The 19,183-nt window shown below is 40.1% G+C and overlaps 1 protein-coding gene across 1 annotated transcript in view; it reads left to right on the top strand.

Annotated features, from left to right (window-relative positions):
- Positions 1-19,183, top strand: part of DOCK8 (dedicator of cytokinesis 8) — a 1,731,107-nt gene that overhangs the window by 276,186 nt on the left and 1,435,738 nt on the right. The window contains exon 2 of the mRNA XM_044064485.1: positions 18,787-18,889. Coding sequence (XP_043920420.1) covers positions 18,787-18,889 — 103 coding nt within the window. The remainder of the gene's footprint in view (positions 1-18,786; positions 18,890-19,183) is intronic.

The following is a 19,183-nucleotide window of genomic DNA, read 5'->3' as shown; positions in this document are numbered from 1 at the left end:
TTGCACTTTTGGATACCTTTTGTTCTAGTAAGCTGTATGAGCAGGTGAACAAACAAATTTAAATGATGGAGATGCTGACATGCTTAGCCTATATTCAAAAGAGTCACGTATGGAGGTGGAAGATGGAGCCGTATGGTGTGGTAGTGGACAGCACATGTGGCCAATGAAATGTAAATATCTGCAGAATGGTTGAATTGTACACTAAAACTTTAAGAGAAAACTTTGCATTTGTTTTATCTTCTAAAACTGTTGAAAATTTGCAACCTTTGGATGAATTATTTTTGGACTGTGATCCATACATTCCTGCTGTTTGTGCACTTTGAGTACTGTTACTAACTTGAAATGCAGCAGACAATTTCTATGTGTTTTACCTGCCAACATAAAATAAATCAAATGTTTACTATGCTGCAAGATACTTGACTGTTGAGATCTTCATTAAAGATGTATGTTTTGGCAGTATGGACCCAATGACCCAGGATTAGCTGAAGTGCCAGATGAATTGCTTTGATCACTTCTATGACCTGATGCATGTTGTTGTAACATTAGGGAAATAGAGGTAATTTGCTGTAACATGAGATGGAGTCATGTTGATGGCACTCAGAAGTGATCCTCTAGTCTGCTGATCACTGCATGCAACCTGCACTTAGCTTATATTTGAACACAGCAAGTAGTCTGGTACAGTGTAGTTACTGTTTTGTGTTTTTCTCTGTAACGCCTCATTCTGGATGATATGTCCCTGAAAATCTTTTATCAGTGGAGACCAGAGGACATGACTCATCAGACTCATTGCAATTTCATGTTAAGTGTCTTTTGTGGTTAACGAAAAGTATTCTGGTGGAATACAAACAGATTGTATGCATCTGTTTAAGCCATAGCTTTAAAGGTGACATATATCTACAAGCTTATATCACCACACTTATTTAAAGAAATGTTTATAGATGTGAGAGCTGGTATATAATTAACAGATTCATATACAAAAGGTCTGTCTGCTTGTAGTGCTCATATAGAATATCTGGAAATTTATTTTAAAAACTTCTCCTCATATATATGTGTTTGGCTGAATCAAAATTAAGTATTACACAATGAACTTATGCATGTAGCCATACATTGTATATCATTTTAATTAATAATACAGAATAACCTTTTCTAGGACAAGTATGTTTTAGCAAGGGTAAAAAAAAATCAAAACAGTTATAGAGCCATCTTAATCTTGTATGGCTAATATAAGCAATAACATTTTCAAAAGTTTGGTATCGCAAAAACAGAAGTGTAGAATATACACATTCCACTGTAGAATAGTCTGTTTATATCACAAAGAATGTGATAAGTTCATCAGATTAGTTGTCAAGTTTACAACCTGCTAACCTGTGAGAAGCTTGATTAACATAGTCCATTGTTGATATTGCTTAATTTCCATATACAATTTTGTTAAAGAAATGTGGCCCTTTTGGCCAGTATGACCATCTGCAGGGATCAGTGCCTCTACTTTCTGACACCACCTCACTGACAGACTGGATTATCCCCCTGGACTGGGCTGCCATTCTGGTCAGGGCTGCCAGAACATTCACAGTTTCTCTGGAGGAGGGAAAGGAGATTAAGACAAACTGTCCCTCTCTAATCTGCACTTACTGCAAAGAAATGTTTATATTACCCAAACCTCCCCACCAGAAGGCATATAGAATAATGAGTCCACTTTGTAATCTTGAAGCCCATAATATTGGCTTTCACATTCTTGGGATGAGAATGTTGAAAGCTAAGAATCATGACTGTCCCAAATCTCCCTGGGCAAGTTAATGCTTGTCCAACAGCAAACAGAATCACACCGGCCAAACAAATATCCACCTAGTTAGGGAGCTATGCCCCCTACATCCCCAATGTGGGTGGCTTAACCCCACATGCCCTAACTCTATATATATATATATATATATATATATATATATATATATATATATATATATATCTACATAAATTCCAGGATCACACTACAGTGGGGTGAAAGGGCGTTAACTTGCCCTGGGAGATTTGGGGCATTTGTGATTCTCAGGTTTTGCCATTCTCACCCCAAGAATGTGAAAGCCGATATTACGGGCTTCGAGATTACAAAGTGGACCCAGAGTAACATATAACTGTATGCTCATGAGTGCATCTGTGCATGAAGTCCTGTCATCTGCCTTCTCTGACATCTGCCATTGCATGTTAGTAATGCTATTCTCCAGCTTCCACTGCAAATCTAGTCAAGTCTATATTAGTTTGAATGAAAGCACTCATTAAATATGTTTATTTTTCTTCATTTCATGTGGATTTTCAGTTTTTTTATTGAAATATGTAATGTCCCATTTGCTATAATATTTTGTAACAGTGATAATAGACCTGAATATAATCCCCTTTATTTTGATAGCAACAGAGGGTACTTGACTATTTTAGAAGCTCTCTTCATATCATTAAAAAGGTTTCCAGTTAACTCTTCTTGTTCTAATATTCATTCTCCCCTTCTGATGTATCAGGCAGCTCTCTGCCTCAACCCATTGTGTTTTAAAACCCTCTTTAAACTGTAGCAAACTGCTTGCTACAAATGTATAATACAGTTACTACAGTTTATTATCTGCATGGAGTGCTATGTCACTGAAGTTTTAGTTTAAAAAATATTTTTGTCTTGTGATGACACTGTCAGCCCAGCTAGATAGAATTTTGTATATAATTCTATGTCATTTGTGAATAATAATATGATGTGTATGCTTGCCTTGAAAAAATGAAAGAAAACTATATATTATGTACTGAGCTTCAAGATTGTAACCACAGTGTACCCTGCTGGAAAAGAGCAGAAATATGTATAAACTCTATGCCTATGTAAATGTATATTTCATAGTAGAAATTGGGATATACAGAGTTAACTTGCAAAACTGTAAGAAAATAAGTTGAGATATCAAGATTTTTACGATGTGTTATAAAGTGAGTTTATCTCAAGCTAAGAGACAGGATGTCTAGGCTAGGGGCTTCTTTCTTTTGTATGGAAACATAGGTAATTATAGGTTTTCAAGGTAATTGTTTTACTACTTTCAATTCAGGCAAGCTTCTAAGAGAGAATTGTCAGCTTCTAAAAGACAAGTATTTTTAACAGAGACATGTTAAAAATTTAAGTTCTTGCTAGCCTGGGAAACTAGGCAGAGGTGACAATAATTATGTATTCTGAGATGCTTCAGCAGTAATGTGGATTATTAATTTAAGAACTATCTCAGAGAGAAAGTCAGGGCATTTTGTATCTTGTTCTGGATCTGACAACATCACCAGTACTTTGCCTTGCTCTGTAAATAGGTTATTTAGAGCAAGAGTAGTCTAGATGTTTTCTATCTTTATGTGAATCTGTCCTACAATGTTGTTTTAAAATATTTCCTGTGTTTCTGAACTCTATTGTCACTGTGCTGAGTTAATGAGTATTGTCTTGTGCTTTTATTATTTATTATTAAATAAATTTAAATCTTTTAATTGTGGCTGATTTTGTGTAGAGATAATTTAAGCTTTTACAGTACTTGCATGTATCTGGTGATACTGTACAAGCCACTCCAATAGCCTTAAGTCTCAGTCACACTTATCATTTGGATAATAGTAACATTAGACAGTAAGATTGGGCACCCTATGGTAAGGGCCTTTTTAGTAGCTAATAAGGGTGGTTGGTGGCAGTGATTACTACCTTATAGTCTGGGCGGAAGGAGGCATAGCTTGTGAACGTGTGCCAGCCTTCCCCAGAAGTGTCTGTGTGTTTGTATATAAATCATATCTCAAAGGATGTGTGTGTGTCAGCTACTTGGGCAGGGACATGAAGCACTAGCTCGACAGAGAGGATGCTGGAGGTTTTGGCTTGACCACTTGGCTGAGATCTTGCCCTATAGCTGTGCCAGTGGGGAATCTTATTCGGGATCTGGAGAGAGAGGGAGAAACCAGCCCCAGACTGTCTGTGATCTCTATGGGCTCTTAAGGGAAATTGTACTTTACTGACTGTGTACTGTTCATCATCCCAATGTGCACATCCCTCACTGGTGTTAGTGGTGAGGATTGAGGCTCCTTGATTACTGGGCCAGTGCACAGGCTTCATATATTAATTGTTTGGCAGTGGTTAGATAGCCACATAACATATTAATTGTTTGATAACAGTGAGTTAGCCACATCGCATATTAATTGGCTTGTAGTGGTGTGGATATTTAAATTCCTGTAGCTTGTGTACAGTGATCACTGAAGGTGTTTTTGTACTATAAATCAGCCACGCAGTGAACATTCAGAGTTCAGATCACAATTATTTTATTTCTTTTGTTAGCTTAGTTAGTCAGGGAGAGTAGGCAAGCATGTCAGCAGAAGAATATGGCAAGCTGATCAAGGAGCCGGTTGGCTGAGATGTGCCAGGCTAAAGGACTGATGCATGGAAACCTCCCTAAAGCAAACATGATTGCAGGTTTAGTCACAGTTGCATCTGAGAATAGCAACCAGGAGGATAATCAGACTGGCCATGGAGATGTACAACACTCAGAGAATGGACAGCTCAACCTTTCTATAGAGGACTTAAAATCCATCTGGAGCTAAAGAGACTTGAATTGGAGGCCAAGCGTTTGGAAATAGAAGCTGAGAAGAAGGAGAGCGAGAGGCAACATGAAAAGGAGATGCTGACTCTTTGGTAGAGTCATGGAGGTAATGGAGAAGGGAGTAACTGAACCCCAGGAACGACAAAGGTCAGTCAATTTCTTCCACAGTTTACAGAGGGGGATATGTTTGATAGTTTCATTCATATGTTTGAGAGGGTATGTAAACAGTATGATGTTGACCAAAGGCTCTGGGTATGGTTCCTGACTGAAAGCTGTAAATATTCTATCCAAACTGTCTGATCATGAATTTTTTAATTATAATGTTGTAAAGAATTGTTTGCTAGAATTTTTAAGCTAACACCTGAAGCTTATAGGAAACATTTTTGTGAGCATAGATGCAAGGCAGATGAAAGTGTGTGTGAATATATTGCTGAACTAAGCACTTATTTTCATAGGTGTGTGAGTGGATGTCAGGTCACCACTTTTGAAGGGCTAGCAGACCTTTTGGTGCGGGAACAAGCCCTTAGCACTTTGTCTGAGGACATGAGGATCTGGTTAGCAGATAGACAGTGCCTTACTATAGATGAGTTGGGGAAGAAGGAAGACCTATACCTAGCAAGCAGGACATCCCTGCACAAGAAAGGGACACCCAGTGCTGCTCATGGATCTAAAGGAACCCATAGTGGGAAGCTCAGATTGTGCCAACAAAATCTGCCAGTTACAGGGGAAGTCACTAGTCCAGGTACATGTCCAGGACCTGGATTTAAATGCTTTAAATGCAACCAGTGGGGCCATGTGGCATATAGATATCCACAGAGGCAATATGGGAACAAAAGGTTGGAGAGCCAGTAAGTGGGAAAGACAAAATGCCAACAGTAGGTTGTTTTGAGACAACAACAGTACCAAACTACCACAAGAGGTTATATCCTATCTTAATGAATGGCAAAGAGACCATTGCTAAGAGAGACACAGCCTCTGACATAATGATTGTGAAGCCTGCAATAGTTACAGAGGAGCACTACTTGCCTGGGCAGTCTACTCCAGTGAGAGCTTTAGGAGGGACCCCATTCCAAATACCTTTGACTAGGGTTCCCCTTGACTGGGAGGGTGTAAAATGAAGACAGCAAGTAGGTGTGTTTGAGGATATCCCTGCAGATGTCCTGATAGGAAATGATTTTGATAATGCAGTACCATGCATTCATGAAGTTACGCACAGTCAGGCTTGGTGACAAGCATGTGGGTCTGGTAGCCTGGGGGAGACCCAGACAGACTGCACACTTGCAGCTAGGACTGATGAGGTGGTTACTTCAGGGAGGGAGCTACCCTATAGCAGTGAGACTGAAGGTGAGCCACAACTTCTTGTGGGTACTGGTGTTCCCTTGGACAAAGTGACTGCAAGGGCAGAGGTGAGTAGTAGTACCCAGGCTGACAGTGAGACACCACTGTCAGAGGATGCCAGACTTCCTGTGGAAGGGGAGCTGGGAAGGGTTACTAAGAGAGAGTTGAGACAGGCTCAGTTCTCAGACCCTACATTATAAGGCCTGAGAGAGGTAGCTAGTGAAGCACCTGATTTTTAAGGGAAGGGGATTCTCTATACTGGGACAAAGGGTTATTGTATAGAGAGTGGACCCCTGAGGGAGGCCTAGAAGGTGAGAGAATACAGCAGTTGGTAGTATCTAGAGCCTACCATCTGGCACTTCTAGCCAAAGCCTATGATATTCTCTTTGCATGTCATATGGGCATAAAACATACAAAGAGACATATTATGCAGAACTTCAGTTGGCCTGGAATTTCTAGAGATGTAACAGGGTACTGCAGGACCTGTGAACATTGGTAGGCAAGGCAGAAGACAAGGTGAAAGCTCCTTTAACGCCTTTCCCTGTGCTTGAGGAGCCATTTCAGAGGGTAGCTATGGATATTGTGGGACCTGTGAGTACCCCAAGTTCCACAGGGAAAAAGTATATCTTAGTGGTAGTAGATTATGCTACAAGATACCCTGAGGCAGCGGCTCTGTCCTTCATTGAGGCAGACAAGGTGGGAAATGCTTTGTTAGAGATTTTCAGCAGGGTAAGTTTTCTAAAAGAAATACTTTCTGGCAGAGGTGCCAATTTCATGTCAGACCTGCTGGCTTGTCTGTGGAAGTACTGTGGGGGTGAAGCACCTAAAGACCACCCCCTATCATCCCCAGACTAATGGTCTTGTTCAGAGGTTAAACTCTTCACTCAGGTTCATGCTATGGGTATTTGTAGACCAGTTTAAGAGGGAGTGGGACAAATATTTGCCCTGTCTATTGTTTGCTTACAGAGAGGTTCACCAGATATCCACAGGTTTTTCACCCTTTGAGTTGCTGTATGGGCATAGGGTGAGAGGACCTCTAGATTTAATTAAAGATGAGTGGGAGTCTGAGTGTGAATCCCACAAGGTGTCTGTTGTGGCATATGTCCTAAACCACAGGACAAGGCTCAGGGAACTCATGGGCTTGGCACAGGGGAGACTGGCAGAAGCCCAACAGCAGAAAAAGGTCTGGTATGACAGGAATGCTCAAGTTAGAGAGTATGCTGTAGGGCAGCAGGTAATTGTACTCATTCCTGTAAGCTGAAAGCAGCTTGGGAGGGACCATAAAAGGTGGTTAGGAAGGTCAGTGATGTTAACTACATGGTAAAACTGCTAGGTAGGAGGCATCAGCACAAATTGTACCATGTTAACACGATGAAACCTTATCATGATAGGGAAGCCCTTGTGCTGGGTATTTGCAGTGGATTGCAGGAGGAGTCCAAGGGAGATCTGGTGACTGATCTCCTCAGTGACACTCTGACTGACACCTCAGTGAAATGGGTAGCAATATCCCAGCAGCTATCCTCTACCCAGGTTCGAGAAATTCAAGCAGTATTACAGGAGTTTGGGGACATGTTCACTGGGAAACCCGGGTACACTCACCTGGTGCAGCACCATGTGGATACAGGTCCCCAAAGGCCTATTAGGCAGGCCACTTATAGGGTGACTGAGAGAGTCAAACAGACTCTGAGGGAGGAGAGTCAGGAAATGCTGAAACTAGGGGTAATTCAGAAGTCCAGCAGTCCCTGGGCCTCCCCAGTGGTACTGGTACCAAAGAAGGGTGGCAGCACCAGGTTCTGTGTGGACTACAGGAAATTAGTCACACAGAGTCAGATGCTTACCTCATGCCTAGGACAGATGAAGCCCTAGAGCAGCTGGGTGAGACTAAGTATCTTAACCACCACTGATCTTACCAAGGGTTACCGGCAGGTGCCCTTGACTCCCAGTGCTAGAGAGAGGTCAGCATTTGGGACTCCTTTTGGCTTATATGAGTTCACAAAGATGCCCTTTGGGATGAAAAATGCCTCATTGACTTTCCAGAGGCTGGTAGATCATATCCTTGCAGGAGCAGGAGATTTTGCCCTTGCTTACCTAGATGATATTGCCATCTACAGCTATTCCTGGCAAGAGCACATTCAGCATGTCATGAAGGTGCTGGGCAGACTACAGAGTGCAGGGTTGACCATTAAGCCCAGCAAATTTCAGGTGGATATGGTAGAGGTCTCCTACCTGGGACATAGAGTGAGGAGTGGTAAGATCAGGCCAAAACTGGCCAAAGTGAAAGTATTCAGGCATGGCCTGCACCTGTTACCAAAAAGCAGGTGAAGACATTCTTATGGACAGCAGGGTACTACCGAATGGTCTTCCCCAGTTATAGCACCATAGCTGCTCACTTCACAGACCTGACAAGGAAAAACAGGCCAGGTAAGGTAGTGTGGACCCCAGCATGTCAGCAGGCATTCCAGAAGCTTAACTAAGCTTTGGGAGGACCTCTTGTGTTAGCATGTCCAGATTACAGCAAATAGTTTGTTATGCAGGTGGATGCTTCAAACCATGGGGTGGGGGCTATATTTAGCCAGATTTCTCCAGAGGGAGAAGAGCACCCAGTGGTTTATCTCATTTGTAGGCTCCAACCCAGGGAGGAATTCTATGCAGCTATAGTAAAGGAATATCTAGCCGTACTGTGGCCACTGCAAAAACTTCAGCCTTATCTGTATGGAAGGAAATTCACTGTAGTTACAGATCCTACATGGTTACATCAAGCCAGCCAGCAAAATGCTAAGTTACTAAGGTGGAGCCTAGGATTGCAAGCATATGATATGTCAGTGCAGCACTGCAGTGGAGTTTGCAATGCCAACGCAGATGTGCTCTCAAGACAGGGAATGGGGTAAGATATTCCCAGATAGGCTCAATCCTCTCAAACAATGTTTCTCAAGGGACACTTGAAAAACTAGCTTGAGTTCTCGTTGGGGTAGGAAATGTGGCACTGCCAGCCCAGCTAGATAGAATTTTGTAAATAATTCTATGTCATTTCTGAATAGTAATATGATGTGTATGCTTGCCTTGAAAAATGTAAGAAAACTATATGTTCTGTACTGAGCTTCAAGATTGTAACCACAGTGTACCCTGCTGCAAAAGAGCAGAAATGTGTATAAACTCTATGCCTAAGTAAACGTATGTTTCATAGTAGAAATTGGGATATACAGAGTTAACTTGCAAAACTGTAAGAAAATAAGTTGAGAAGTAAAGAGTTTTATGATGTGTTCTAAAGTGAGTTTATCTCAAGCTAAGAGACAGGATGTCTAGGCTAGGGACTTTTTTCTATTGTCTGGAAACAGAGGTAATTACAGGTTTTCAATGTAAGTGTTTTATAACTTCCAGTTCAGGCAAGCTTCTAAGAGAGAATTGTCAGCTTCTGAGAGATAAGTACTTTTAACAGAGACATGTTAAAAAGTTCCTGCTAGCCTGGGAAACTAGGTAGAGGTGACAAGAATGATGTAATCTGAGATGATTCAGCAGTAATGTGGATTATTAATTTAAGAAATATCTCATAGAGAAAGTCAGTGCATTTTGTATCTTGTTCAGGATCTGACAACATCACCAGCACTTTGCCTTGCTCTGAACGTAGGTTATTTAGGGCATAGTTCTCTTAGAGCTAGATAGGAATATAGCAAGGGTAGTCTAGATGTTTTCTATCTTTATGCGAGACTGTCCTACGATGTTGTTTTACAATATTTCCTGTGACTCTGAACTTTATTGTCACTGTGCTGAGTTAATGAGTATTGTCTTGTGCTTTTATTATTTATTATTAAATATATTTAAACCTTTCAATTGTGGCTGATTTTGTGTAGAGATAATTTAAGCTCTGAGAGTACTTGCATGTATTTGGTGATACTGTACAAGCCACTCCAATAGCCTTTAAGTCTCAGTCACACTTACCATTTGGATAATAGTAACATTAGACAGTAAGATTGGGCACCCTTTGGTAAGGGCCGTTTTAGTAGCTGATAAGGGTTGGTTGTGGCTGTGATTGTTACCTTATAGTCTGGGCAGAAGGGGGCATAGTTAGTGAATGTGTGCCAGCCTTCCCCAGGAGTGTCTGTGTGTTTGTATATAAATCATATCTCAAAGTGTATGTATGTGTCAGCTACTTGGGCAGGGACACAAAGCACTGGTTGGACAGAGAGGTTGCTGGAGTTTTTGGCTTGACAACTCGGCTGAGATCTTAACCCTATGGCTGTGCCAGTAGGGAGTCTTACTAGGGATCTGGAGAGAGAGGGAGAAACCAGCCCCAGACTGACTGTGATCTCTGTGTGCTCTTAAGGGAAATTTTACTTTACTTTGTGTGTACTGTTCATCCTCCCAATGTGCACATCCCTCACTGGTGTTAGTGGTGAGGATTGAGACTCCTTGATTACTGGGCCAGTGCACAGGCATCACATCCTTTTAAACTGTAGCATAATGGTTGCTGCAAATGTGGAAGCAGTTGCTAAAGTTTTTACCGTGCAATGAGTACTACAGAGCTCAAGTTTTAGCTAAGGAAAAAAAAGTTTTTTTAACCTTCAAACTGTTTCAACTTGTATGCTACAATGCAGCAGACAAGTAGTTTGCTATAGTTTTGACTACACACACACACTGAAGTCTGTGCAAGTGCAGTGCTGGCTTTTAAAAGTCAGTATTGCACTAAAGAGTGATTGAGATGATGAATGGTCGGTCGCTCCCCTAGCACTTTGCATCCTGGGTGGTTGCTCGTTTCACCCCACCCTAGCTATACTACTGCTGTTAAGCCATTAACTCAATGGGTTAAGGGCAAGGCAAAAAACTGTGGTAACAGAATTTCCATGGCTTATACCCCTTGGGATTTTCTCCCTTTGATAATAATTTGTCCTTTATCATGTCTCAGATGTAAAGTGGTATGCCTTTGGTTCATAATGGTTACAAAGTAATTTATCAATGTAGGGTGTTTTTATGTATCTGTAAACATTCCATATTCCATAAATGTGGAATGCTATAAATTGCCTTTTTGTAAGCTATCCATTCCGCCCTTTTGATAACTCTCTAATAAGCCTTTGCTTGATATTAGATGATCCTTTGCTCCATATGATTTCCTTCTGTTAACTGTTAGTTCTACTACCATGATTTATTTTTTTTTTCTAGGGGACTATAAACTTTATCTGTATTAGTTTGGGCATACAATCTATGTACTGTCAGAAGACAAATTACTGTGCTACACTGTTTAGGATGACTTTCAGATTTACTTTTAAGGAAGAGTATGTTTCTTCCCTGTAGTTAGCCAGGTTGGCATCCATTTGTGAGGTGCATATAAATAATTTTTACTCAGGGCTAAATCATAGAGCAAATATGTTAATACCTTTAGCTGGAGACGGTGTACTGCTTCTGGACCTAGAGTTTTCCATTTAGGACTTTTCTTAATTTTGTCAAAATTTCTCCAGTTATTACTTAATTCTATTTCATATCCTTTACATTAGGAGTTTTGTACTGCTTATTTTAGAACTCTTCTTTCCATTCAGCGTCTTTGTTACATTCAACAGGATCTTCATAAATAATTATCCAAAATGTACTATGTCTCATTTTTAGATGGCAGTATTATTGCTGTTGTTTTCTTTCTTGGTTTATCTATGAATTGCTTATTTTATACTTTTTTATTTATATTTTTCTATATTCCTTGTAAAGGTTAAATTCATAAAGATTAATTCCAGGTAACATTTTGTATTTAGAGCCAGCTATAGCACAGTGGCTTTGCACAAAGACTTGCAGCATTGCATCAGGCTGTCAATACAGCCACACTACATGCTGATAATGCAGTGTAAGAGAGAAAGGTGTATGCTTACTAGCCATGTGCTTTATCCCCCACAACTGCCTCTGGGAAGGCATCTGTGTACTGAATGTTTCATAGAATTGCTCAGCTGTGTTAAATTAGCATAGTCACTCCTTCCACCTCAGTTGGGCAGTGGCACAAAAGGCAGTGTTTATGTAGAGTTAAGTGCTGGGGAGTTTAGTAGTCAGGCAGCTCTAGAAGGTGTGTGCATGCATGTATGTGAGGGGCTGCATGTGTGAGCATGTGTCTGCCTGGAGATAAGTTAGATAGGTGTGTGTATGTGTTTGTGTGTGTGTGTGTGTGTGTGTGTGTGTGTGTGTGTGTGTGTGTGTGTGTGTGTGTGTGTGTGTGTGTGTGTGTGTGTGCATGACTGTGTATGGGTGAATGGATGAGTGTCTGTGAGTGTGAAGTGTGATTATCTGGTGAGAGGACTGTTTTCTTTTGTGTGTGTATGTGTTTGTGTGTGTTTGTGCATGTGTGTTGGGGTGGTAGTCATACCTCCACATATTCCTCAACTAACGAGCACAGTCTGCAACATTGGATGTGGGGAAACACTAGATACCAGAAATAACTCTCAATTCTCATCCAAATTAACAGTAATAGGATCAGGTGGGGGGGGGCATTAGACAACAGGGAGAACTCTTAAATTCTGTGTCTTAACGGCATTTTAACAGTACAGTGACCGGTAGGGGGACTCTGAATATCAGGAATAACTGTTAATTTGTATGCATTAATGGTATCTTAACAGTACGGGTACTAAACATCAGGGATAATTTTTAAATTCTTGTGCCTTAAGGGCACTTCAACAGTTCTGGTATTGAGGGGGAACACCATACACCAGGGATTACTGTTAAATTCTTATGCCTTAGCATGTAAACATATTGAAGGTCATGGGGTTGGGGGAACATTCGACACCAAGGCTATTTAAATTGGCATGCTAAAAGGCACATATTTAAATAAAAGGTGTTGTGAACCACTTGACACCAGCGAAAAGTTACATGCCTTAAAAGGCACTAAGCAGGCCTCAAACCCTTCCATAGAGAATATTAGTCTTCTGCACCACTACTAGATACCAGGGATTGAGCTTCAAATATATACATGTTAAAATAAAACACATAAGGGAGAAAAGGGGAGTTGAAATATGTACCCTTGACACAAGAAATCCCTGCAGTAGCCAACTACATTAACTAAGAAGTTAGTACAGATTTTTTTTTTTTTGTACTATATACCGGGGATCCTGGGTGTTATGGATGCCTGAAATATATTATGTTATAAGATGGACAGAGATGGGGGAATGTTAGGCATACCTCTCCACCTCATAAAGAGCTTGTGCCCTAACATGCATTTCCTGAAGGATATGAAGTGTGAAACTCGAATGTCTGGCATTGCAGTCTAACACTAATCATCAGAGTATTCCCTTGGCAGGGTAAAAGGAAACACTATGGATGTTCTAACAAGGATGGAGTATGTGGTGTGTGTGTGTGTGTGTGTGTGTGTGTGTGTGTGTGTGTGTGTGTGTGTGTGTGTGTGTGCGCGACTGTGTGTTTTACTTTTTGGTTCTGTGTCTGGGAAAGTGACTAATGAGGGAGTGGTTCATGTTGTTAACAATAGAGATTATGTTATACAAACAGTTCCACTTGCCACAACATTGGCATAAGAGGTTTGGTTGTCTTCCATTGGTCTGACGATGGCCAAAGATACTGTGCACTGACAAGGTGGCAGAGTACCTCCATTGTGAGAGTAGGATTATGAAGGGACTGCACTTCAGTATCTCCTGATGTATTCAGACAGGACCCCTGTCAACAAGACGTGTTCAAGTATTTCATATCTCTGTTTGCTGCATATACTTAAATATTTTTATGTAACTTTCAGGTAACAGTGGAAAAGGAAATTCACAAATCTTAAAGTCACATTTTGATCCTCATGCTCTGTATAGATTTGGAGCAAGCGACTTGTTTTTTAGTTATTTATTTTATTTTGCATTTGTTTACAGAGAAAGTCCAACAGTTGTGTAACATCTTAAGGAATTTTGAATTCAAGCCACTGTCCTCATTTAATTCTAGTGCATTGACCTGCCTATAACTTAGAGCTGGGAATTCTTGACATGAAAAAATGGTTATACCAAAGTGTAAATTAACTGTAAAATAAGTACAGAAATGTTATAATTATAGTGTCTTTAAAAAGATATATCAAATCAGTTAGCTGTGCAGTAGAAATTCAGTGTTACCAATATGATTAGGTAAATGATGGAGGGAGCCTGCCTCCAGGACACACAGGGATGGAGTCCTGAGTGTGACCTGGGTGATTACAGGCTGAATTACTGGTCCCAGCACCAGTGGTAGCAGGCAGGGAGGGATAGGAGAGAAGGGATGTAGCCTGCTTACCTCTACTGAAGGTTAGGAGACGTTTGGGGTCACAATAAGTAGTGTAATTTCCCTAGTGGAGATAAGTTACACCACTGATTGAGCCATCCTGGGAGGTCATAGGGTGCATGGAGGGACAGCTACTTGTGAAAATGAGGGGATGTAGTTTGTGGCCATTCCATACTATGTCCCCTCCCCAGTGTCTTACTGAGGGTGTGTGTGTGTGTGTGTGTGTGTGTGTGTGTGTGTGTGTGTGTGTGTGTGTGTGTGTGTGTGTGTGTGTGTGTGTGTGTGTGTGTGTGTGTGTGTGTGTGTGTGTGTGATTAGGGCTGGGGATAATAGAAGAAAAAAAAATCTTCAACTACCCTGATGGTTGTCTGAATGATGACACCTTCTAGCATCCCTCACCTCAATGATTGAGAAATAATGGGCTGATTGACCAAGGTGGGGGCTGATGATTGACAAGTAGTGGGGACAAAGAGTGGCAACAAATGAATGGGAGAGTGCAGCAAATATGAAGAAGGGTAAAAAGCACTGAAATGGGCAATGTGGAGATGAAACAGAAAAGGGAGCTAGAAGTATGGCTGTCCAGCAAAAGAAGTAAGATTTAAAAATGACATAGGCTGTATTAGAACAATTGAATGCATTGTCAGAGAGGGTGGTGGATTTCATGTTTACAGAGGGGTTGAAAAGTGTAATCTGATGAAGGGATGGGAAGCTGCTGACGTCTTATCGCAGTACTAGAGATGAACTCATTGTACTTGGTGTTGCCTTCTTCCTTTGTTTCAAAATGCCTGAATGTATGTTTCATCAGAAAGGCTGTATCTCCAATAAACTGATGATGTGCTACTTATTAGGCAGTTATTTTCAGGATAAATTACTAAAGTGGGATGGCTTTACACTAGTCAGTCCATCCTACTCACATAGCTGTGGACTACTGTCACTTCTGAGTCCTCATTTAATGTGCATCTTTAACTGCAACTGAGAAATTCTTAAGGAAAAAGAAAAGACATGAAAATAGAGATCAGCTTACACACCTGGTAAAACGTCTTAAATACTGCCGAGATCCTGCGTCATGTTCAAAGGGGGCGTCTCCACTGGGTTAGTACATATGGCCGCAGTATTGTAGAACTCTTAGTTGCGTATTAGGTTGCATACTTACCTTTGAGCCTCCTGCACTTATCAGATTTAGCAGCAGCATGTGTTAGTCACATGACAGCACCGTGACACTGTATAGTTTTCCCATATAGTAAGCTTTAGTACACACACATTGTATTAATGCACACACACTCATATACTTTGAAGTAGCACAGTATGTCAGACTCCACCACTAATTATGTAATGGAATATTTGTCCTGCAGCTTGTAAACTCACAGAGGCAAAGAAAATGAATGGGTTGTTCACTAAGCTGTACTGTAGAGACACCTTTAGACATATCTCTCAACTGTCTCTAATTATGGCTCAAAAGGTTGTGCTTTCCTTATGTCCCCTGTAATACTGGTGATCTGGGGACAAAAGGTGGTGAATTAAATAATGACAATAATTAGAGTTATAGACTTCTGTTACTTCAGAAAATGCATGTTAATTCACATTCTTTTATTCTGCAACCTACTCAGCTTAATAACTTGCATTTAAAAAGTGTCCCTGATTATTTCTGGAAGTGTTCCTGATCCTGGAGGTAAGAGGATGAAAGCTATGCATTCTACCTTTTCATAAAGATGACAGAAATATCAGATTTCCATCCCATTGCTATTCTCGCTTCTCTGTCTAAATACTTGAAAAGTGTATGTATAATGAGACTCTTTAATGCCTTCAGTCCAACACTCTCCTGTCACATACCCAGTATGGCTTTCACCCTAGTCACAGCACCACCATCACAGTCCTACTACTGTTCTTCCTTAATACTGTGTTCCAAGGGAGAAATAAAAACAAACACATATCCTTCCTCACTCACTAGGTTTATCCACTCCTTCACTCATCTGATTTACCAGCTACGCCAGTAGCTGCTCAGAAGCAATCATATGGCACTCAACCCTTTCCGGTGTATTTACCAGTCCCTACTGGTGTGTCACAATGTTCCATTCTTGCACCTTTATTATTTAGCCTTTTCATTAATAGTCATGCTTCTGCCTCAACTGATGAGACATTACTACATATATGATACTACTCTAATCTGATCACCATCTTCTGTACTGTCGCTACAAACCATCACTCAAGAATCGTTCTCCTGTAGAGAAACCTGTCTCACGTGCAACTACTATTAAACCCCAATAAAACTTAAATAATGTTCTTTACTCTTAGATCCTATACAGACAAAAGCTCCAGCTTTACTATTCATTCCTCTCAAAATGTGCAACTAGAAATAGTCTTGCAAACCAAACTCCTAGGAGTCATCCTATTAAATTAACTTAAATTAGCCAAACATATACTATACTTAGAAACACTCACTATAAATTAGGTTTCCTTTACAAAGCTTCTAACTTTCTTAATGCACAATCAGACAGAGCAACTGCTACATCCTATCAAGGTTACTCTATGCCTCATCTCTCCTTATAAACATTCGTTTAACATCAGTCCAGTAACTAAAACGATGCTGCAACAAAATTGCCAAGTTTACTAAGTTGCCCAACTCAGCTTATCACCTTCTAACTTTCAAAAAACTAAACTGGCTTAAATTTGCAAAAAAAAAAAAAAAAATCATTAGCTATATACATCTAAAAGGGCACATAGAATATGCTTCTTTCCTGACAAATGCCCCTCCCTCACTCCACTCCTACAGTGATACAATCCCACAAGGCCCCTTTACTCATCAGACACAAATCTACTTCAGATCAAAAGATCATACAGTACCCCTGAAGACTCCTTATATTCCACCCATGTGTCTAAATTGTGGAACTACCTTCCTCCTACTATCACACAAATACAAACACCCCATCAACTTCAAAATCAAACTAAATGATTGTTTATTCCATAGCACTGCCCTTGTTCCAGTTTATTTTCCTAAACTCACCATTACGTCTCTTAGCTTTCCTTCTACAACTGTTCATATATTGCATCCAAATTTTGTTTCTAACTCCATTGCTTTCGTACAGTCATGCTGCCTGCCTTTTATCATTCTAGAAACCTTGAATGTTACTTTCTCTTCCAACACTAAACAGTTACCTTTCCACTTACACTAAATCCCAATCTGCAAACTGCTCCAACAGTCTTCCCTTTAATAATGCCTCCTTGCTCTACTGTCTCTTCCTAAGTATACTTTTTCTCTTCTCATTCATAACCCCTCCATATCCCTCCTGTTTACACATCGTGTCTTATACTGCTTTGTGACTGTTCTTTCTCCATTCTCTTGAAAACAATCATTGCAATAAGTCATTAATTTTTGTCATGTTCTATTGTATTAGATTTTTTTCCGTATTGGCCACATTTTTTTTTCTTTTTAATTATAACATTGTGGAATTTTGTGGAGCATTTCTCACTGACATTCCACTGAAAGGGGGTCTTGCACAGCCTTGTCAGACTATCCTAGTAATCAAACACAAATAGATAGATAGATAGATAGATAGATAGATAGATAGATAGATAGATAGATAGATAGGTAGAGTTAGATAGATGGATGCATAGATTGATAAATATCTTTAGACAATGAATGCTTGACTGTGTGATGTTTCTTCACTTCCATGTATACACTTACATATAAAAATACATGATATTCCACAGGTAATGCAAGACAAAGGACTCATTGTGTTACTGTGTGTGTGTGTGTGTGTGTGTGTTATCAAGAATGGTGGTAGGTTGGATTTTCTGATAATTTAAAACAGAGCCCTTAAAACATACTTGCTTCCATTGTGATGTTTTGATATTGTGTGTGTGTGTGTGTGTGTGTGTGTGTGTATCTCTTTTTTACAGACACACACACACACACACACACACACACACACACACACACACACACACACACACACACACACACACAAATATTGTTTATGTCTGAATGACAATTGATCACTAAATTAGTGTTGAAATGGAAGATAACAAGGAAAATAAACAGACTATCTGGGTTTGCTGCACTTACTTAAATCAAAGTACACAAAATGGCAAGAAGTCATCCAATTAAATTATGAAAAACAAAACAGTGATCAGCTTCATGTGCCCATCAGTAACTCAAGAAATGAGCACATCAGCACAGAGGAACCAGGCACTATTGGTAAACAAAAAGTTCTTGTCTAATAATGATAGTTCATGTGATTTGAACTTCTGTAGATAAAGAAGTTTTATATATTTATAAATTGCCTTAGATGAGAATGCTGCTACATGATGTTACAAGGAAAGATTACTGAACAATTTGTAGAAATTCTCCTTCACAGAAATAGTGGTGTCTTAAGAAGAATGAATGAATGTGTGCAGAGTACTATTTCCTGGAGATGCTTGATGTGCTATGGAGTAAGAGATGGTTGGAGAAAGTAATTGTAGATCTTTCTGTGGACATGAACAAGCAAGAAAGAAACAGGCTTTGTGCATCAGGTGGTGTCTAGCCCATAGCTTTTATTAACATTCTCATTTCCTGCAGGAAACCAGGACTCATGAACTTTGATTTGTTAGCTATGTTCATATATTAATACGCTCTTATGTTTCCAGACGCTTTCATTATTAGTTACTTTTTATGACTTTTTTATTGCAGACACTCATCAGCAGACATCAGAAAGCAGTATATGCAACAGTATGGAACTTTGCCATTCCTTCAGCATGCTTCCAGTATGTCTGGCACCCCAGTCCTTTCCCTGGTAAGTGTGACTTCTGTGCTGCTTTAAGTAACTGACTGAATTCATCTACGAGTCAAGTCTTAAAATCAAAATGAAGCACTTTTTTGCAAGTGACAGTTTTCTTAATCTGTTTCAATACGTTTTAAACTATTCCCAGGTTATAAAATGCTGTCCAATGATGCTGACCATAAAAGAAGGGGGATGGGCTTTTGAAAAGTATATTACATGCATGGAATCTGGCGTGGCTTGGTGGTACATCACCTTGTCTATGGTGTACAGGGTCCTAGGTTCGAGCCCTGCAGGAGCTGTTTATTG

This window comes from Protopterus annectens, chromosome 2.part2 (assembly GCF_019279795.1).
Source record: "Protopterus annectens isolate FY-2018-M chromosome 2.part2, PAN1.0, whole genome shotgun sequence".
Classification (NCBI taxonomy): domain Eukaryota; kingdom Metazoa; phylum Chordata; order Ceratodontiformes; family Protopteridae; genus Protopterus; species Protopterus annectens.
The sequence above is the reverse complement of the archived record's forward strand: the minus strand, read 5'-3'. Positions and strand labels throughout refer to the sequence as shown.